Below are 19,299 nucleotides of genomic sequence, written 5' to 3'. Positions count from 1 at the left end.
CCACTGTTTGTTTAAGCTTAGCGAAGAAAATTTTAATTTTCTCACAGTATTAGTAACTAGCTGCGAGTACTGCAAGTTTTAGATATTGAATCTTCTGGTCGCCGCGCTACACCAACTGCAAAGTTGCAAAATAGTGGCACGACTGATTTAATGCTGAATCATCCCTCCAAACAGTTTTGGGGTGCACGTGTGACGTCACCTAGTTAGTCAATCCTTGCACACGTTTCCCCTTATATTTATAACCTAGTTTCTTGTCTGACTAAACCGTCAGTCCGTACTGGGCGCTTGTAACACTGATGGAGAGAAAAAAAGCGACATCTTTTCAAGCACATTTTTAAGACAATAGGATGGACAAAGAACGTATGCTTATTCAAGCGAAAGACGAACGTAATTAGTAATGAATTATATTTCTGTCATATCCTTCATTCAACTTCGCATTTCAATTTATACTCTATGGTACTTATTTATTTGTTATTTATATTTGTTTCTGTGGCGTTACAGAAACACTCATGAAACTAGTTTGGGAGGACGCGAAAAAGCTGTGGAAACAATCTTTCTCGTTCTTCAAACTTTCACTCGTGTTTCTATTAAAATTAAAATTACATTATATTATGAACTTAGTTTCAGTCGACTTGCATTTGATATCGAACTGCCTCATCTTCAACCCAGCTCACCTCTGCAGTCTGATTAAAATACAGTCATGAAAATACCTCTTACTACCTCACAATGTATCATTTTTTGCAGGTATTTCACACGAATTGCATCCAGTACTTATAAGGGGGAATGGCTCTGCAGCCGTTTCGAGACGAGCAGCTGAACTATTTCAGGTTTGCCTACCTTGTGATCAATGAATTTCCCAAGGCCTTACGTCAGACATTCAGATCCATGTGGGACAACAAATTTGGACATCTCCCTGGTTACCAACGCTGGGATGACTCCATTGCGGCGAGAAATTTGTTTCTGGTTACAGAGGGTGGTAAAACCAGAGTTCCAATACACCTCTCATTTGATGAATGGGATTGCAGCACTCTGTTTCAGGCAACTATCTATGCCCGAACCTTCGCTTTACCGGACAGCAAAGGGCACCTCAGGAACCTAAGCTATTTGTATGTGAAGTCCCGCAAATTACCGCGTGGCAATTTCCACGCATCAGTAAAAAGTCCAGGTGGAAACGATGCCGAAACTTTTTCACTTTCAATTGATCAACTTCGTTTGTTAAGGAATTCAATTTGTCACAAACCAAGTGCCGAGATTGATATAATGACATTTGACCAGTGGGTACAACACGCTAAAGATGCATTTAAAGCTCTTGGAGTCAAGACAGACACCGTTGATACCATTGGGGACATGACTGAAGCTGACTTTCCTACCGAAAAAGTTCGTGCATTAGAAGAAGATATCAGAAAGGCGTCACAGGCAGAAAACCGGTTTTTAAGGGAGGAAATAGAAGACAGACTAGCAGATATCGCTCAATCAATCCAGGAACTACAGGATGGTCTTAAAAGAACAGAAGCTGAAAGAAAGGAAGAGTTCCAGAGCCTGAATGACAAGTTGAAAGAGGAGCTCAGAAACACAGTGGAGCAAAGCAAAGAGAAAAGTGAAGAAAAACCCAAAGTAGATCAAGACGCTACTGGGAGAACAACATTAGGTGAATAAAAGAAGTAGTGGCCCCCAACTAAGAAGTCAAGAATGGGGTTTAGATTTACTCTTAGCTTTAGGGTTTCGAAGGGTTAGTAAAACGTCCAGTCAGGGATAATGCATTTGAATCAGTAAACCTCTAAACGGTCCAAATTTATAGGGGTAATTAAATCACTGTCTATAAGCGAAGACAACATAGTGTCGTAGGAGGTGCAGTGGTCTCATGATTAGTGCGCTGGACTCCGGATCTAGCACTCTGGGCTCGAGCCCTGGCTGGGGACATTGCGTCGTGTTCTAGTAGAACACACTTGACACCCACATTGCCTCTGTCCATCCAGGTCGTGGGACTAGCATCTCATCCAGGAGGGAGTAGAAATACTCCTAGTACTCCTAGTCGCTTCATGCTACAGAAGCCGTAGTGAGCTCCAGCGGTAAAGACCACTTGGCCCGACCCAGAGTTTATTATTTGTTTACAACCTCGCATCGAAGAAGCATCTACTCTATGGCTTTTAATTTTCTTTGCATTTTTGGTCCTGCACGTGCACTGCCCACACGTCTTGTACAGATGCTCTTGTTCACAGCACTTGGGGCATATCAGGGGCGGAAGGGGGAGGAGGGAGGCGGCGCTGGGGGGTAAATAACATCCCATTAAAGGAGTTTTTCCTCTATGATGCTGAAACGTTCAGTAGCTGGTTATTTTCATTCCACGCAGAAATTTTGATGCGTGAGCTATTAGTCATCATATCAAACCCAATTTTGACATGCAGGTTTTTTGGACAAAAGTTTGTTTGTTTTCTCTATTTTTGGGATGTGCCGGTAAACTGAGTTTCATGGTCGAAATACGAATTTGCTTCCGGTTCGAGGTTAATTTTTTAAAATCCCATGTTTCCTAACAATGTTTCACACACTAAACGATGAAATTCCAATTTTTATTGATCTTTTATAGGTGCTGAAGGAATAACAACATCATACCTCCCTGCTAACGTTCCACACTTTGTTGGCCGCCAGAAGGAATGCGATGAGATCATTGACCACATAACTTACGGATGCACCCGAATCGTTTCCATCTGGGGCTCACCCGGATTCGGGAAGACCTCAGCTGCAATCTCTGTTGGAAATCGACTTCTAACTCAAAAAGGATGGCCCATCTATTTTGTCTCATTACGAGGGCTGCAGTCAAAAGTCGATCTCACATCAAAGCTTCTTAGCTTTCTAAAACATTCCGTCACAAATAATCAACCATCTCAGCGTCTGTCGCTCGATGATGAGCTTTGTAGTCGTTTTGCAGAAATTTCAGGTCCTTCGCTCCTAATTCTTGACAATGCCGATGAGTTATTGGAAAGAGTAGGTGCACCAGAAGTAAAGGAGCAAGTCATCCATCTTCTTGAAGAAATCCTCAGACGAAACAAAAGTGTGAAATTCCTGGTCACAACAAGGGAATCCTTCGAATACATGAATGTGCGCTTAGAAGGCCACCAATCAGTGAGAATCGGTCCGCTGGAGATCAATTCTTCCCAAGAACTAGTCCGCGAGTTGCTTCCTAACGCAAGTACCCACGATTGCCTAAGAATAGCACAACTATGCGGGCATGTTCCATTAGCCTTAAAGTTATCGTGTTCCTTAATATCTGGGGATGATGCGCTTTCTGTCAGTCAATGTTTAAGGGACTTCATAACAGCTAAAGGCAATATAATTGAGCTGCTGGATAACCAAGATTATCCAAACAGCCTGAGATTGAAATCCCTCTTTGAATCTTCTTTTCAAAGACTCTCTGAACAAGAAAAAGAGTTCCTGGTCTCCCTGTGTATTTTTCCTGAGAATTTCGATCTGAAAGGTGTTGTCGACGTTCTGAATAAAAAATGGATTGAGGCCAAGGGGTTGTTGCAAAGCCTTCGGAGAAAATCTCTTCTTGATTCAAGTTCCAGGCCTGAGTCATTCTCAATGCACACACTTATTCAATCATTTACGAGAGAAAAGGGAGAACGTGAAATGGAGCAAACGTTCCTCAATTCCAAAGCTCGCTTCTACGACTATTATATCTCGCTATTCGAGAAGCTTAATTGCAGATTTCTTGCAGGACATTCAATGTCGGCGTATGAAGAATTTTATGAAGAAAAGCAAAACATCATTCGGAGTTTAACTGAAAGCTGCTCCAATTCTAGTACAGCAGATCGTGTTTTCCAAGTCTTGGTAAAAGCAGAGCTGTTTCTGGACTCTTTGTTTTGGCTATTGAGCGAGGCAGCTAATTTCAACAAGATTTATGATTCAGCTTTGAAGGCAGCTCGTGACCTTGGGAACGACGTGCTATACAGACGATTACTTGTTTCCAGGGCGTTTAGTGAGATCACTTGGGGAAGAAGAGGAAAGACAATGGAGCTTCTCTCTGAAGCCGAGGAAATTCAAGCGAACTCTTCCTCTGTCACTGCTGATGAGAAAGGTAAACGCCTATGTTACCTTGGCTTTTATCAGCTCGTTATTGGACAGACACAGAATGGAGTCCAGTGTTTGCAGGAAGCTTTTTCTTCAATGGACAACACCACAGAAGGGGCAATCCTTAGAATTCTTGTTTTCCAGGTCCTCGCTGCTTATTATCAATTCAATACATACTCTATCAGTCCAGCTAATTCCTACAGCAAGGCTCTTCAGGAATGCAGGACTCTTCGAGAAGCCCATGCGCACCTACTAGTTCTTCCAGCGATGCAAAGTATGCGGAGAATGACAACAGATGAAAGAAAGACGTCGCCACATGCTGTTGCCTTGCTTAATCAGCCCCTAGAACTGCAAGTTATTTTTCTCGTCGGGGAAGTGACAAAGCATTTTGCTCATGTGGACATCAACAAATCTTTAGGAAACGTTGTCCTCAAAATGCTAAATGACATTGAATCAGTACTCGACAATCGCGCATCACTTGGTTTGTTCAGTCTCCATCGCATCGTTGTTATCATGCTCAGGATTTTTTGCAAATCTGAAGACGCGCGGATAGTGATTGCCAGAGAGCGGATCCGTTACCACGTAGCAGCACTTGAGCAGTGCAAACAGAAAAGCAGCGAAAAGAATGACAAGCAAAAGTCTGCCATAAGTTGTGAGATGCACAAAGATGCACTAGCGAAGAGTTACCTGGACATTGGTTTCGCCCACTGAGATAAGGAAGATTTTGACTCAGCTCTTCAGTATGAACAACGCGCCCTTGAAATCAGAATAGAACAGTACGGAGAGGATCACTCGAGCACAGCTGATTGCCATCTTTCAATTGGTGCAACACAATATGCCAAAGGAGACTTTCCCTCATCTCTCCACTCAACCCAACGTGCACTCGACATCGCACGGAAGCTGTTTGGAGACGAACACCCTCGCACAGGCTACAGTACAGCGTTTTTAGGGGCTGTACAACATAAGTTACACGAGTTCAGTTTGGCACTCCAGTCTAAACAGCGTGCACTGGACATTAGATTGGAACTATTTGGAGAAGAGCATTCAAGCACAGCTGACAGCTATTATTCCCTTGGGGTTACACAACATGAAGTTGGAGACATAGATGCAGCTTTTAAGTCCCAACAGCGTGGACTCGACATTAAACTCAAACTGTTTCGAGAAGAGCAGTTCAACTCACTCGACGGCTACTATTCACTCGGAATTAAAAAGAATGAACTGGGGGATTTTTCTTCTGATCGCACGGAGTGGTTGGACATTCTGGATTATAAGTGACTTACAAGGGTTTGCACTGATTAATTAGTCCAGCCCCTGAACTCCCCCCTTCCCTCTCTATATAGGGATTAAGACCAGGCAGACGAGAGAGAGGCTAGGATAACTTACACGCGCATGCTCAAAGCCAGGCAATCAGAGTGTGGTGTTGACACACGCGCTGAGGTTCAAATTGCGCGCTTCAGGCCAACTGCGAGATTCACTCCCTTGACAAAGCAATCCTTCGACCCAGAATGAATAACGCTTGTTTAACTTGAAAGATAGGATTTAGGAACCGTGGGAAATCAGCCACAACTGTGAAAGGGCTAATCCCTTTTAGAAGAAAACGTAAAAATGAAAACGATAAGACCTTGCTCCGGCCGGGAAACGAACCCAGTTTCCGGCCCGCAAGACGAAGGAGAACGGAATTCTACCTGCACTAGTAAAAATAGGTACAAATGGTGGGATCCTGCCCTAGCACATATAATCAACAAACAAATGCCAGATAAACAACTTCACTTGCCATTTTGGATTACGTACAGAACGAGTTCTAGAATCAGCGTTTTCTGTGTTAAGGAAAAAAGAGCCACTTTATCTTGCCAAATCAGAGTGTAGCTGGTTCGGTTCTTACGGAAAATGGTACCGGGTTCGAACCGGTGACCTCTTTGATCTGCAGTCGAATGTTCTGCCATTATACCCAAACTCAAGTCTTCAAACGTGGTGTTCACTAAATCTAGTTTTTGATGGCTTACACTACGTTAGTATTACCGATTTAGTACACTTACTGAAGGTGCTTTGTATATTTAGGAGTAGTTTAAACTCTACGCTTTCTAGAAATGAAATATAATCTTGTCGATTTAAATTACTCAGCCTTCGATATTACAAGTATATTTTTGATAGTTATGGAGAGCGACTAGCAATGATAATATCGACCATCACATCGATGTACAAAATCGCCAATAGACCAATTCGATATCAAGTAAAATTCTTACTTGACTTCGAGACCTAGGGGAATAAAACAAACGAAATTACATCGACGTTGAGGGAAGCGTGGCTGAGGAATTAACGTCTTTTGCTTTATTTCTCTAGACTTCGGAGCCAAGAAAGAATTTTAATACATTGAAGTTGGCCCATTTGATTTAATTTGTTGTATATTTTGATTTACTTCTTCAACTTCAAAACTGGTACAGTAAGCTTGTGAGTCGCCTGTAGACCGATAATCATCGTGCGAACGACTTAGAGTAGTTTTCATTTGAGTGTCGAATGTAACTCAAGTTTCCATCGATTTTGCATTACTACGCCGCTTAATGATTGGTTAAAAAAAAGTCACACCACTTTCTCAATCATTGAGAAGTTAAAACATAACCAATCATGCCTCGCTGCAAACGTTTTCCCGCGCTTGACGTCAGCTACATGTATTAATTTGCTTCCAGTTTTGATTGGTTCATCGGATTGCCTGTGTCGTTTGTGATTGGCCAGAGTGATTCACGGCTGAGGTTTTCGTTTTACAACACTCAAACGAACACCACTCTAGCGACGATCGATCACAAATTGACAAACAACAAAAACAGAAACCAAGGATCAAAAAGTAAAAATTATATCGTTTATTTCATGATCTTTAAAAACTGGTCCACATCTATCACAATGTCCGGTTACTCAGTCAGCTCTTCTACGAGTTCGCGCCTCTTCTCTGTTGACGTCATTGACATGTTATTGTGTTGTTGACTGGCAACCTGTTTTTCTGTCGACCAACACCTTAAAAAATAAGTATGTTTACGTGATATCTACACACCTGAGTGATAATTATAAGGCAAGCGAAATATTATTTTTGCCATGACAAAAACTATACTCGGCGCTCCACAAGGTTTGCTAAGTTTGTACAACAGACCTCACGAAATCTACATCATCGTTACACCAAGACGCTTAAAACTGCTGTTGATGAGATCACCAGAAAGCTGAAGCCCAAGTGCACACCAAGGGATTTTTGTCCTCTTTTTGCAGGTGTGCTTGGCTTAGGTGATGACGTCATGATAGTCCGGCTGTGTTGATCTGACATGCTGTCTGTGGGATTATTTTCGTAGACGAGACGATAAGATTTACTTGTGTGACCCCTTCGAGAATGCATGCTAAAGTCTCTTGGATCATTCGCATCATCAACCAGATGATAAGCCCACACAAGAAACACTCGAGTAGTCACCTGCAGAAGAAAAACCAACGTATTTTTATTTGCACTAGCCAAAATCTTTGTAAACTGTATTTCTGCACTTCTCCTATGCAAAGGAAGGGGAGCGGTCGTCAGTAAACTGAACACTGTGGGCCCGGGAGGGCGGAGGGGGTACTCCCTTTATGGGCCATATAAGTAAGTGCGGCCCCAGAGGATATGGTTTTTCAGGCGTTTTGGTCATAAATAGGGTATCGATTTTGGCCATTTTGGTCATAAATAGGGTATGGTTTAGCACTCTAGTCTTGAATTGGGTATGTTTCTTTGACGAACTGCTTTTTCATCATTATCAATAAGACCGTCAACAAATAAAAGCCCTTCACAATGCCTTTAACATCGGTCTGAGCTGGGAAACCCATTATATCGCTGGTCAGAAACAGGGTCTTAAAGTGTCTATACGGCCAACAGGGTTTTTGCAGTTTTAGTATCTCTATAATGTGTAGAAAGGTATTCTAAAAAAAGCATTGGATTCCGACATTTTAACGCCCTAAAATCTAGCTTTTAAGTTCCCGCTTCAGCCACGCCCAATGAGGTTGACCGTGAGTCAGTGCAAAGAAAGAGTCTGGGTTTCTGAATGGGTGGTGACGTCAAGTCAGGAATTGCCAAATCCTGCTAGTTCAGGTCACTGTTGTTTCAGTAGTGGTTAGGAGTTTTCGTGGACAAAAAACAAACAAACCGAAGTTGGTGAAGCAATGCGGTCGTCAAGCAAGCAAATTAAAAACATGAAACTTTGAGATGTTTCTAAAGTGACGTCATTCGTCACCAATCTTTCATTACGCGGTCAACTTCATTGGGCGTGGCCGATGCGGGACATTTAAAGCTTGATTTCAGGGCAAAAAAAGTATCGGAATTCATTTTCTTGGTTTGAATACATTTTAGATGTTATAGAGATACCAAAACCAAAAAAACCCTGTAGGCCGTATGGAAACTTTAAACAGTGTATCGAATTTTTGTTTTGGTCATAAATAGAGTAGGAAAAATCGTAGATTTTGGTCTTAAACTGAGGGTAAGGGTTTTGGGAAGAGAGTCGCACACCTCCACCCAATTGTTCTGGGAGTACTCACCACCCCGGGACCTTGAGGCACTAAAAATATACGGTAAAGGCGTTAAATAGAAATGAGGTCCGCCCGACTGTGAACTGCAAATTAGAGTCTGACGCTGTTGAAATACAGCCTAGTGTTTTGTTTTAGTATTTTTTCAATTTAATTCACGCTGTTTTCTTTGCAACATTGTGCTTCTGACAACCAATGCCGAGAAATAATTAAATACATCGCTTTCGTTGCAGAGCTAGTACCTTAAAAAATCATCCTACGTTGTGTCGGTTTCTGCTTTTATATTCTTCATTTTCTATGTAAAGCCGATTAGATCACTATTGATCCAACGTATACTAGCAGGATCATCGTTAGGGGTTGTTTGCTTAAACATTTTATAGTTTTTTTCGCTTAAAGTATGATGTCAACTGAATGCAAAACTTTTGTCTGTAGAATTTTTGGAACCAGGAAATGCTATTGCCGAACATTTTTTTAGTTGCAAAAGAACTTTAAAGTGCTAACGTCTCGTAATCGGCAAAGGTGACAACCGGGCATTTCTGCATTATTTTAGATTCTGTATGACATGTAAACCGTCACGTTAAGTTGCTATAAATGTACGACTGATATTTTTTTTCGCTTTTCAACTTTCAGATAGACACTTCCACTGGCCATTTTAGGTCACAAAAATTAAAATTTTCATATTATAACTAAGAAAGCTTAAACGACTCACGTTAAACTGAATGTCTTGTGGATCATTTGTATCCCTCAAACGGTGAAAACGAAGTGATGTTATCCCATCATGCTTTGTAACACCGTCCACTGTGTAGCTCTGTTTTACGTCCAACTCTGGCGTGCCAAGCCCAGTAGTAAAGAAATCCTATTAAAAATGAAACGGGGTTTGATTTATTAGTCACTTATGAAAGGAACCTCTATTTTACATAGTCATTTAGTAAATAGCCCAAAGAAAATACTCGCGCTGATTGGTTTACAGTCGTGTTCCTATAACTCAAAAACACAGAACTGGCACGAGCTGTTGACTTAATGACGGCGCGAGCAAAGGGAATATACATTTTGAGGATCAAAGTAAACAAGCTGTTTTCGTTATTTCGTCGCGGAATTTGCTAAAAGAAATAGAAAACACACTCTCCATGTTTCTATCGAGTTATAGAAACGCTCGTGGAAGTTTGGAACTCGAAAAAGCTCTGCAGACTCTTGCCTGTCGGCCCCTGTTTTCGTTTTTTTTAGACATCCACTCAGGTTTCTATAACTCGATGGGAACACGGCACATGTTTCCTATATCTCAAAAACGAATTCAGTTTGTATGGTTGTCATATGTGCCTTAATCTGACTTTGGGAAACAAGTCGCTCGGATTCCATCAAAAGGGGGCATCAAAATTATCCTCATCCAAGCATTTATTAACCTTGTAAATAAGAAAACTAGATAACTTCTGGCAAACAATAATAAGACTGTGTAGCTCCTGTGAACAGTGCACATCAACACTAACGAATTTCATTTTTGGCAAACGAAGTTGACATGAGATAACTTACGTTAAAATATGGCGTTCCAGCTACCGTCTGTCCACCAATCACGACATCGTAGTTACTCATATTCTCCGGTGTGGACGCGAAACCAAACCCGACCCAGCCTTCAGCCTTCACATTGACTTCAAAATACAACTCTTCACGGGCTGTGTTGTACATCCACGACACATTAACATTTCCATTATCCAACGATAAGCTTGTATGTCTGAATCCTTCCATTCTGTCACAAAAACAAGCCACAAATACTGCCAGCAGTGCACGCTTGTATGACATCGTGACAAAGAAGTCGCCGATTTAGTCTATGGAACCTCGTGCTGTACTTTATCTTAAACGTCGCAGGCGATTGATTCTTTTAATTCAAGTAGTTAGGATTTTAAGTAACTGTTTACCACGATATGAACTATCAGTGGATCAATATTTCAACAATAACTACGGTGGTTAGGATATTGTTGTATTGGACTCTTCTGGTTCATCAAGACCCTGTACTGCACATGCTCCCTTTCGTGAAAGCTTCTTTGCGTGTTATTCGCCAGATTCAGTGGCAGCTTTTGCATTAGCGCGATGGAATCGAGAACCTCTCGGGAGATTTCCTTATCAAATAAACCTTACCAATTTTAAATAAACTCCATTCAAAATTGATTAAACAACAAGGAAAAGCGAAACTGTGAAACATTAAAGAAAAATATTACGGCACGATTGGGACTTTATAAAAATTTCGAAATTTCCAAAGATAGTTATTATTGCAATATAGTCGATTTTAGGACAATTCAAATGCACAAAAGTCATAGAATCTCTCAAAAACTATGGCAACAACTCTTAAATTCGCTCCAATGGTCGCAAATAAAGATTAAGCCGATATCGATCGATATCGATTTTGACGGTCAATATACATTTTTAAGCAAAGCTTAATCCTTAATTCCGTGTTGCATTTAACTTTAGATGTTTCTCGACCAAGGATGTTTCGGATTTTCTTTTTCGTCGTGGTAGCACTGTACACATGTCTCGCGGCTCTTCAAAACGAATACCAGAATTGTGTTCATCTCGATCAAGAAAAGGCATTTAAAGTGTGTTGGACGTACAATGAAAGTTCCGATATAATCAACTTTGCTTTGGAAGTTTCCACGCTTGGTTGGATTGGATTCGGGTTTGCACACAAAATTCACCGAATGCAGAACTACGATGTAATTGTTGGGAAGATTCAAAGTGGGAAAGAGTCGCTCACGGTTAGTTGCTAGCAATTGACTGGATTTAATACCAGTGTTTTTATTGTCATACGCACAAATTACCATTGGTGCAGTTCAGTAATTACATTAATACGATATTCAGCATTTTTTATATGGACAAGAAATATTCATTGACGCATGAAATTTGTGGGTTACCGGCAGCGTAGCTTTTCGCCAACCGTGATTCAACTCAAAGATTCCGGCCCGCTCTCGGTTCATTAACTGACGGTTTGTTGTCAAATTTAGTAATGTTCAGAGGTAAAATTATTTCGGAGTTGTTCAAATTTTACCCATCTTAGATTGACGAAGTGGATTTTATTAATGATGAATAACAGTTTTAACAATTTGTGCCTCAATCCTTCCTTTAACCTGTAACCATATTCCCTAGCCCATCTTTTCAATAAAAAAGCAAGTTTTATCCATTAAAAAAGGCTAAACTGAAACTGAATTACGAAAATATCAAATTTTATATTATATTTTATATTTAGCGTATTCGTTTCCTGTTCGCTCTCAGCTTTACTATCGTTTATATTAACAATAATTTAAATTTGTATAGCGTAAATTTCATTTAAATGATCAAATTCGCGTTCCAAAATATCATTAAAAACTAAAATAAAACTAAAAAAAACAATGAATTTCATCAAATTCTTCAGTAATAGCTAATATCTTTTACTATTTTCTACCTTTATCAGGATCGGTTCACTAGTGGATACCAAGAGCCACTTGCTGACCTGTCTCAGGATTATACTTTAACTGGCTTCAATGAAAGCAATGGCAAAAGCTTCCTTGAATTCTTCAGAAAAAGAGATACTGGAGATAAAAAGGACATTGAAATCAAGGTAAAATTACACGCTTAAAAAAATCATCCCGAATTTCTAATGTGGCAAGTGCATTGATTGATTTCAGAGCCAATAGTGGAATATGGTTAAGGTCAAATAGTGCCATGGGCCCTTCATACTCCCCCCTCCTCCTCGGAAATAGTAAGACCAAGGCTCAATAATATATTTTTTTGGAATCAAAAATCAGGTGAAAGTTACGTATGGTAACTTCATTTAATGCACTCTACAACAAGGAAAGGTATTGCTTATGCAACCAAGCGTCGTGAAATGTCAATTTGTACTTCAGAATCCGTAACGAGGGTCGTTACTTTCGGAAGTTTGCGGTACATTTTTATTGAGCCGGAAACCGATCAATTCAGTCGAAGTCGGAAATAGCCAACGACGTAGACAAAATTAAGAAAAAAAAGGAGATGTGATCATTTTCATGACCTGCTTACGACTTACTGTAGCCCCCCTCCTAGTTTCTCTAAGTGCTGCACACCCGACAGGTCGAAGAAAGAAGAAAACATCTCAGGTCTTATTCAATCCAATCGTATCATCTTATGACGATTATTGTTCTTTATAGCACCAAGTGTACTGTTTGTTCTTACGTCCTTCCAATTATAGTTAGCTTCGAACTTAAAGCAATATAGACAATAAGTGAGAGGATGTTCTCTTAACCGCGAAACTGCGTAAAATCTCTGATAGATGGTTCTCTAAGTTAACGGTTGCTAAGGAAATGAAATGAAATCCTTATTTTGGTTTTGTCTCAGCCAGGACCAATGCTTCTGGTGTACGCATACCACAGTCTGGACTATCCATCGCCTTACAAGACAGAACATGAAAAGCAAGGTTCCAAGCCAGTCACGTTGATCCCAGCAGACCCTGGTAAACTTATGAAACCGACCGGTGGAGTTACAGAAAATAGCATTACCACTGAAATTAACCAGGCGTTAACGAGAGCGAGTTCGTCGGCCAACAACATCGTTGGCGATCCTGATCAGAGATCCTCATCTTCAAATGCTTGTGCATCTGTTGTCCTAACTCTCGTGTTTTCATCGTGTAATCTTATTTTCACAGCTTCAACATCTATTTTTTTCTCCGCGTAATTTAAATTTTCAATGTGGCTCAATTTGTTATAATTGCTCAACAAAACTCCTTTACTGCGATTTTCATTTGAGTAAGGCGCGACGGAGCTTTGGTGACGAAATTATGGACTTAAAATTACTGTGTTGCCACGGGCAACTTCCCTCTTTTCCAATGGTAGCAACCTAGTTGCCTGCAATTTCATGCGCTTTGCTGCAAATGACGTCAAAGGCCGACAAGTTGAATCGAACCCGGGCCTCCCGCGTGGCAGGCGAGAATTCTACCACTGAACCACCAGTGCATGTCTGAACACGATTACTTGTGACAAGGGAACTATTGGTTTGGTAACAAACCTGAAACTACTAATACGTAGATATATATAGGAAAAGACCTATCTGAAGTTACAGCAATTATAGCAGTTAAGTTGTTTTGAGTGTCGATGTAATGTACATTTGCAGTGCTTTGGGTTGCATCACTATCTACTTACTATGTTAAGGGTCGCTAAGCGATTTGCTTAAGAAACTCGCGCCACTTTTTCATCCAATCAGAAGTAAAACCAAAACCAATCGTGACTGGTTCACACAAGTTTCCCGCGCTTTGCGTCAGCTACATACGCATTTATAGAATAACCAAAATACTACGCACGCTCTCATTGGTCGATAGGTGTGTTTAGATAAGAGAACGTAAACACAATTGTGACGTTTAAGATTCGCGCGTATATTTTTGAGAAATATTTTATGAAAGCGAGAGATTACTTTTCCGTGTTCACATGGCCTTGTCTAAACACTCGGAAGGCTGGTGGAATTCTCGAAAGTTGGACAAACCTTCGACTGAGTCTCGGCTTTGCATAACTGTCTCGAATTCTCAAAAACCTCCCTCGTGTTTAGTTGAGGATAAGTAAAGACGGAGAAAGTGCCATATTTCTTTTATAAAATATTTCTCAAAAATACGCGCGAATCTTAAATATAAAACTGTTTTCGGTCGACAAGTTTTACGTGCAGTTAACTCTTACGGGTTAAGAATAGAAACTTCATTATCTTCAATGTCTTGTTGTAAGCAAGGGGGCATAGCTCAGTGGTAGAGCATTCGACTGCAGATCGAGAGGTCACCGGTTCAATCCCGGTTGCTCCCTATAGTTTTGCTTTATTTTTCTCCCGGCTTTTGCCAAATTAGAAAAATTGTTCCCGTCGACTGGGGTCGGCAAACTGATTCAGTACCTTGTTTTACTTGTTGATGTTGTATTTTGCTTCATAAAAAGAACATGCTCTTTTATCACACTTAGGCTTTACTGAACTACAAAGTCCTTTTCAACTTCATGAGCTTAATTATAAGTAGAAAAAACCAAACACCTATAAAGCCAAGCACAATCGAAGTCTTAATGAACAAAATTTGATAAGATGTGAGACTGATCAAGCAGCTGGGAATGTTTTATTTCTAATACTAATGTGACCCAAAATTTCGGTTTGTGAAAACTAACTTTCATCGTGAGTTGGAAAAGCTTACTGTACTTTAGATAATTCAAGATTGTAAAATGTACTCGTTAATTCAGTTGTTTTACTGCAAGAGAGTTTTAATAAACTGCTTTACTTTACTTTACTTTACTTTACTAGTCAAGATGGAATAATGAACAATGCCGTTTTTTGAATAATCGTTTTTTATCTGAACGTACGTGTTTTGAACGAACTTTTAGTTCACTAGACGATACGTGTGTAAATAAATGATTGATTGATAAGCGATTGCCCGTTAATGGTAAACGAAAATAAAATAGTGGCATAAAGAAAATTTGCACTGGCCGGGAATCGAACCCGGGCCTCCCGCGTGGCAGGCGAGAATTCTACTACTGAACCACCAGTGCTTCGTGCTTATTTGTTATAATTACTCAACAAAATTCCTTTACTGCGATTTTCAGTTGAGTAAGGCGCGACGAAACTTTGGTGACGAAATTTTGGACTTAAAATTACGGTATTGCCACGGGCAACTTTCCTCGTTTCAATGGTAACAATATCGTCGCCCCCATTGTTGTAAACAAAAATAATATCTTTTTACTTGACAATTCAGATGTTTCAACATACATCTTCAAAGGGAACCGTTGAGAATAGACTATTATTAGCTATTGTTCTGATGTGTTTATATGACTTTTTTCGAGTATTTGCGATGAAAAAAAGAAACTATAATCGCAGGATATAAGATGACGACAGCTCGATAAAAACAAATTTCAGTTTCTTCTAAAAGATGTGCGCATACGAATCTTTAGCAAGATAGATCGAAGAGTAAGCGGCAAGCGGTAAGCGGGAATCGAACCCGGGCCTCCAGCGTGGCAGGCGAAAATTCTACCACTGAATCACCAGTGCTTGTCTGAGCACAGTATCTGGTGGCGAGAGGTCTGCTGGTTTGGTAACAAACTTAAAGCTACCAATATGTAGATAGGAAAAGACAAAGCTGAAGTTACTGTAAGCTACTGTAATTAGAGCAGTTCGATGTAATTCACCTTTGCACTGCTTTTGGTTGTGTTACTGATTGGCTTAAAAAACTCGCGCCACCTTTCATTCAATCGAAATTTAAACAAAAACCAGTCGTGAATCGCTCGCACACGTTTCCCCGCCCTTTGCGTCAGCTGTGTATGCATTTATCACATAAATGAAATATTACGCGCGCTCTCATTGGTCGATAAGTGTGTTTAGATGAGAGCATGTAAGCACCATTGTGAAGTTTAAGATTCGCGCGTATTTTTGAGAAATATTTTATGAAAGCAATAGTTTACTTTTACCGTGCTCATATAGCCTCATCTAAACACTCGGAAAGCTGGAAGAATTCTCGAAAGTTGTGCAAACCCTCGACTGAGTCTCGACTTTGCATTACTGTCTCGAATTCTCCCAACCTCTATCGTGTTTAGTTGAGGCTATGTAAAGACGGAGAAAGTGCTTAATTACTTTTATCGAAAAATTCTCAAAAATACGCGCGAATCTTAGGTATAAAATTGTTTTCGGTTGACAAGTTTTACCTGCAGTTAACTCTCACGGGTTAAAAATAGAAACTTCATTGCCTTGGTGTGAGCAAGGGGGTATAGCTCAGTGGTAGAGCATTCGACTGCAGATCGAGAGGTCACCGATTCAATCCCGGTTGCCCCCTTTAGTTTTGGTTTATTTTTTCCCGCTTTTGCCAAATTAGAAAAGTGGTTCCCGTTGACTTGGGTCGGCAACCTGATTCAGTACCCTGTTTAACTTGTTGATGTTGTATTTTACATCATGAAAAGAATATGCTTTTTTATCACACTCAGGCCTCACTAAACTGGAAAACTATTTTCAACTTCATGAGCTTAAGTAGGCAACATCCTAACAATTATAGAAAACGGTCCTAAGTAAATACGCGCGCTGATTGGTTAACAATCGTGTTTCTATAACTCGATAGAAACACAGAACTAGCATGAGCTGTTGACGTAATGACGGCGCGAGCAAAGATAATTTACATTTTGATGATCAAAGTAAGCAAGTTGTTTCCCTTTTTTTCGTGGCGGTGTTTTCTAAAAGAAATAGAAAACATGTTCTCCGTGTTTCTATTGCGGTTATAGAAACACTCGTGAAAGTTTGGGAGATCTCGAAAAAGCTGTGGAAACACTCACCTGCGGCTCGTGTTCCCACAGCATTTCTCGTTCTCCCAAACTTCCACTCGTGTTTCCATAACTCGATAGAAACACGGTACATGTTTTCTATCTATAAACGAAAATAAAATAGTGGCATAAAAAAAATTTGCACTGGCCGGGAATCGAACCCGGGCCTCCCGCGTGGCAGGCGAGAATTCTACCACTGAACCACCAGTGCTACGTGCTCACCTATTGGCATTTTACTTCAGCTAAATTCTTTGCTCTGGGAAACGGGAACAGGTGCACAAGATGCAAGCCGTTCAAAATTGTTTAGAAAAATACCCGTTGCCCAAAGTTTCTTGAAGCTGGTGAACAGTGGATCAAACACAAAGACGTTCTGTATAGGTTTCAGGTCAACTGATCCTCTCTCGACTGTACATAAGTGTCCAGTTAGTTCCTACACTGTTGAAAAATCTCTTTGTTGCGTCCTTCCCCGCGGAGTTTCGAGCAAAAGAGAAACTAGTCGAAGTCTAACACATGCCGTCCCTTTAAAGGCGTTGATACAGATTTTTGGCGTTGGCGCTGGACGATTGCTCGCCTGGAATCTTCTGCGACCTGAGCTTTATATAGATGATAATGTAAAGTATGGCTATCAACACGAACGGGATTAAAATGAATAACATCACAACGGACACGAGGCGATTATAAAGAGATGAGGACTCTCCGAAGACTTCCTTCCAATACAGCGTACACGCCAACCCTCCTGGATCTTCAACAAGTTTGGAGAAGAGATATGGGGAAAAGGAAGCCATCGCGAAGATCTAAGTGGCGAGAATGAAGAACGGACACAGCTTTGAACTGATGAGTGGGGACCGAAGGGAAAATACCACAGCTCCAAATCGATCCGCACTGCTGTCAGAACCAGGCTCAGTGAATAGACACAGTAGTGGAAACGCTTGGTAAGAAGTAAACCAGTTTACATAACCCTAACCCTAAGTCCAGGCCAAGAGGACCACCGATCAGCCAGGATTTTATATAGAGAATTTGTATCTGCTGAGGAATCAAGAAAATCGGAGACAGCAGATCAGACATGGCCATGTTAACGATTAGAAAGTTGATGGGTTTTCTCAAGGTTTTGTCTTGTAAACAATTACTCCGATGAAAATGTTTCCAGCCAGCGAAACAAGAAAAAACAAGCAGCAAGCGACGGTTTTTCTTATTTTTTCTGCTGTATTATTGCTGTGGCAGCTTAATGGCTGTGTTCCATTCATGGTCGAGTTCAAGTTTTCCGACATGGTCGTTCAGTTTCTTTTTCCGCTTTCACGCTCACAAATGCTTGTTCTCCCGTTTTCGTCACTTAGTAACGTCACTCTATTTATTTTCTAGCGATGGCGGAATGCTTGTTCGGCTTTATGTTTATTTAAGACGGTTTCCCCTGAAAAGCCGCGCAATAAAGGCAAAACTAAAGTTACCAAAAACCTCATATACCTGTGAAGCACGGTAACTTTTAAAACACAGTTTAAAAGAATTTATTACGAATTTAGCTTTCAAGTGGGCCCCGCAAGAGAAAATTTAATTTGTAGTTGTCTATAATTTAATTAAAACGCCCGACGTTTCACGTCAGTTCACTGAAACGAAATAACACACGCTTTAAGACATTTAAAACTTTCTCGAGCGGCTTGAGCGGCTTGAGCGGCGCTTTCCGCCTCTTATTCCGCCTCTTATTTAAATTAAGACAGTACTATTTACATTTTCAGCAGGAACAGCAATCTCCTGTCTTGTCCCGTCTTTACAGTAGGAGACTGATCATAAATTTCAATATTTTAATACTGCAATATTTAGAGAGGAAGCTGCATCAGCCTGAACTGGTTGAGCGGGTCCTCTATCCTGGTCGAATTCGAATTTGGAGATGTTGGTTTTTGTGTAGGGAGGAAAACCGGAGAAAACCGGAGATAAACACTCGGCGCAAGGCGAGAACCAACAACACACTCAACCCACATATGGCACCGGGCAGGAATCGCATTGGTGGGAGGCGAGCACTCTCGCCATTACGCCATCCGTACTCCCCTATCATATAGCATTTCCAATCGAAGAAAACAAGACTGTTTCTCGTTCCCCGTTACGAGTCTCACGATAGCTTGGTTGATGCATCCGATGATTCATCAGTATAGTTCAATGGCCAGCCAATGGGCCTTTTAGGTTTTGATGACGTGTTGATCATGCACCACGCCAGCCAAGCCTATATTTGGGCTTATACTGAGTTTAAGTCCTCATGAAAAACATTGCACAACTACACGTAATGAATACATGAGGGATGGTACTTGCAACCGCCGCTGTAAAGTCGGCTTTGAAGGCTTAAAAGTTGGTTAAAAGTTGTCAAATTAAACTATCGATGGATCAAATTGTGCACCCAGCTATGTTGTAGATTAGATAGTCTTTAATTTGGGAGCACTGGCTTGACTCCAAACGCGAACAATAA

At 40.7% G+C, this 19,299-nt stretch overlaps 3 protein-coding genes and 4 non-coding genes across 7 annotated transcripts in view; 4 read left to right on the top strand and 3 right to left on the bottom strand.

The window, feature by feature from the left end:
* Nucleotides 1-6,184, top strand: part of LOC110054399 (uncharacterized) — a 6,844-nt gene extending 660 nt beyond the window's left edge. Inside the window, exons 2-3 of the mRNA XM_020760786.2 lie at nucleotides 745-1,648; nucleotides 2,585-6,184. Of these exons, the coding sequence (XP_020616445.2) occupies nucleotides 784-1,648; nucleotides 2,585-4,779 (3,060 nt within the window). The 5' untranslated portion in view covers nucleotides 745-783 and the 3' untranslated portion in view covers nucleotides 4,780-6,184. The remainder of the gene's footprint in view (nucleotides 1-744; nucleotides 1,649-2,584) is intronic.
* Nucleotides 6,185-6,900: 716 nt separating this feature from the next.
* LOC110054400 (DBH-like monooxygenase protein 2 homolog) lies at nucleotides 6,901-10,796 on the bottom strand. The gene is made up of 3 exons (XM_020760788.2): nucleotides 10,120-10,796; nucleotides 9,302-9,448; nucleotides 6,901-7,516 (listed from the first exon to the last, which is right to left on the bottom strand). The coding sequence occupies exons 1-3, from the start codon at nucleotides 10,384-10,386 to the stop codon at nucleotides 7,229-7,231; spliced, it is 702 nt and encodes a 233-aa protein (XP_020616447.2). The 5' UTR covers nucleotides 10,387-10,796; the 3' UTR covers nucleotides 6,901-7,228.
* A 235-nt stretch (nucleotides 10,797-11,031) lies between these two features.
* Nucleotides 11,032-14,836, top strand: LOC110054401 (DBH-like monooxygenase protein 2 homolog). The gene is made up of 3 exons (XM_020760789.2): nucleotides 11,032-11,336; nucleotides 12,029-12,175; nucleotides 12,928-14,836. The coding sequence occupies exons 1-3, from the start codon at nucleotides 11,070-11,072 to the stop codon at nucleotides 13,261-13,263; spliced, it is 750 nt and encodes a 249-aa protein (XP_020616448.2). The 5' UTR covers nucleotides 11,032-11,069; the 3' UTR covers nucleotides 13,264-14,836.
* Nucleotides 14,301-14,372, top strand: Trnac-gca (transfer RNA cysteine (anticodon GCA)). Its single transcript has one exon. It is a non-coding gene; the product is annotated as a tRNA-Cys (tRNA).
* Nucleotides 14,837-15,024: 188 nt separating the features above from the next.
* On the bottom strand, nucleotides 15,025-15,095 carry Trnag-gcc (transfer RNA glycine (anticodon GCC)). The gene has a single exon. It is a non-coding gene; the product is annotated as a tRNA-Gly (tRNA).
* Nucleotides 15,096-16,297: 1,202 nt separating this feature from the next.
* On the top strand, nucleotides 16,298-16,369 carry Trnac-gca (transfer RNA cysteine (anticodon GCA)). The gene has a single exon. It is a non-coding gene; the product is annotated as a tRNA-Cys (tRNA).
* Nucleotides 16,370-16,987: 618 nt separating this feature from the next.
* On the bottom strand, nucleotides 16,988-17,058 carry Trnag-gcc (transfer RNA glycine (anticodon GCC)). The gene has a single exon. It is a non-coding gene; the product is annotated as a tRNA-Gly (tRNA).
* Between the last annotated feature and the right edge of the window lie 2,241 nt (nucleotides 17,059-19,299).

This window comes from Orbicella faveolata, unplaced genomic scaffold, assembly GCF_042242905.1.
Source record: "Orbicella faveolata isolate gen_17 unplaced genomic scaffold, um_ofav_v1 contig_13, whole genome shotgun sequence".
Taxonomy (NCBI): Eukaryota; Metazoa; Cnidaria; class Anthozoa; order Scleractinia; family Merulinidae; genus Orbicella; species Orbicella faveolata.
Note: the sequence above shows the minus strand (reverse complement) of the source record. Positions and strands in the feature narration are given on the sequence as shown.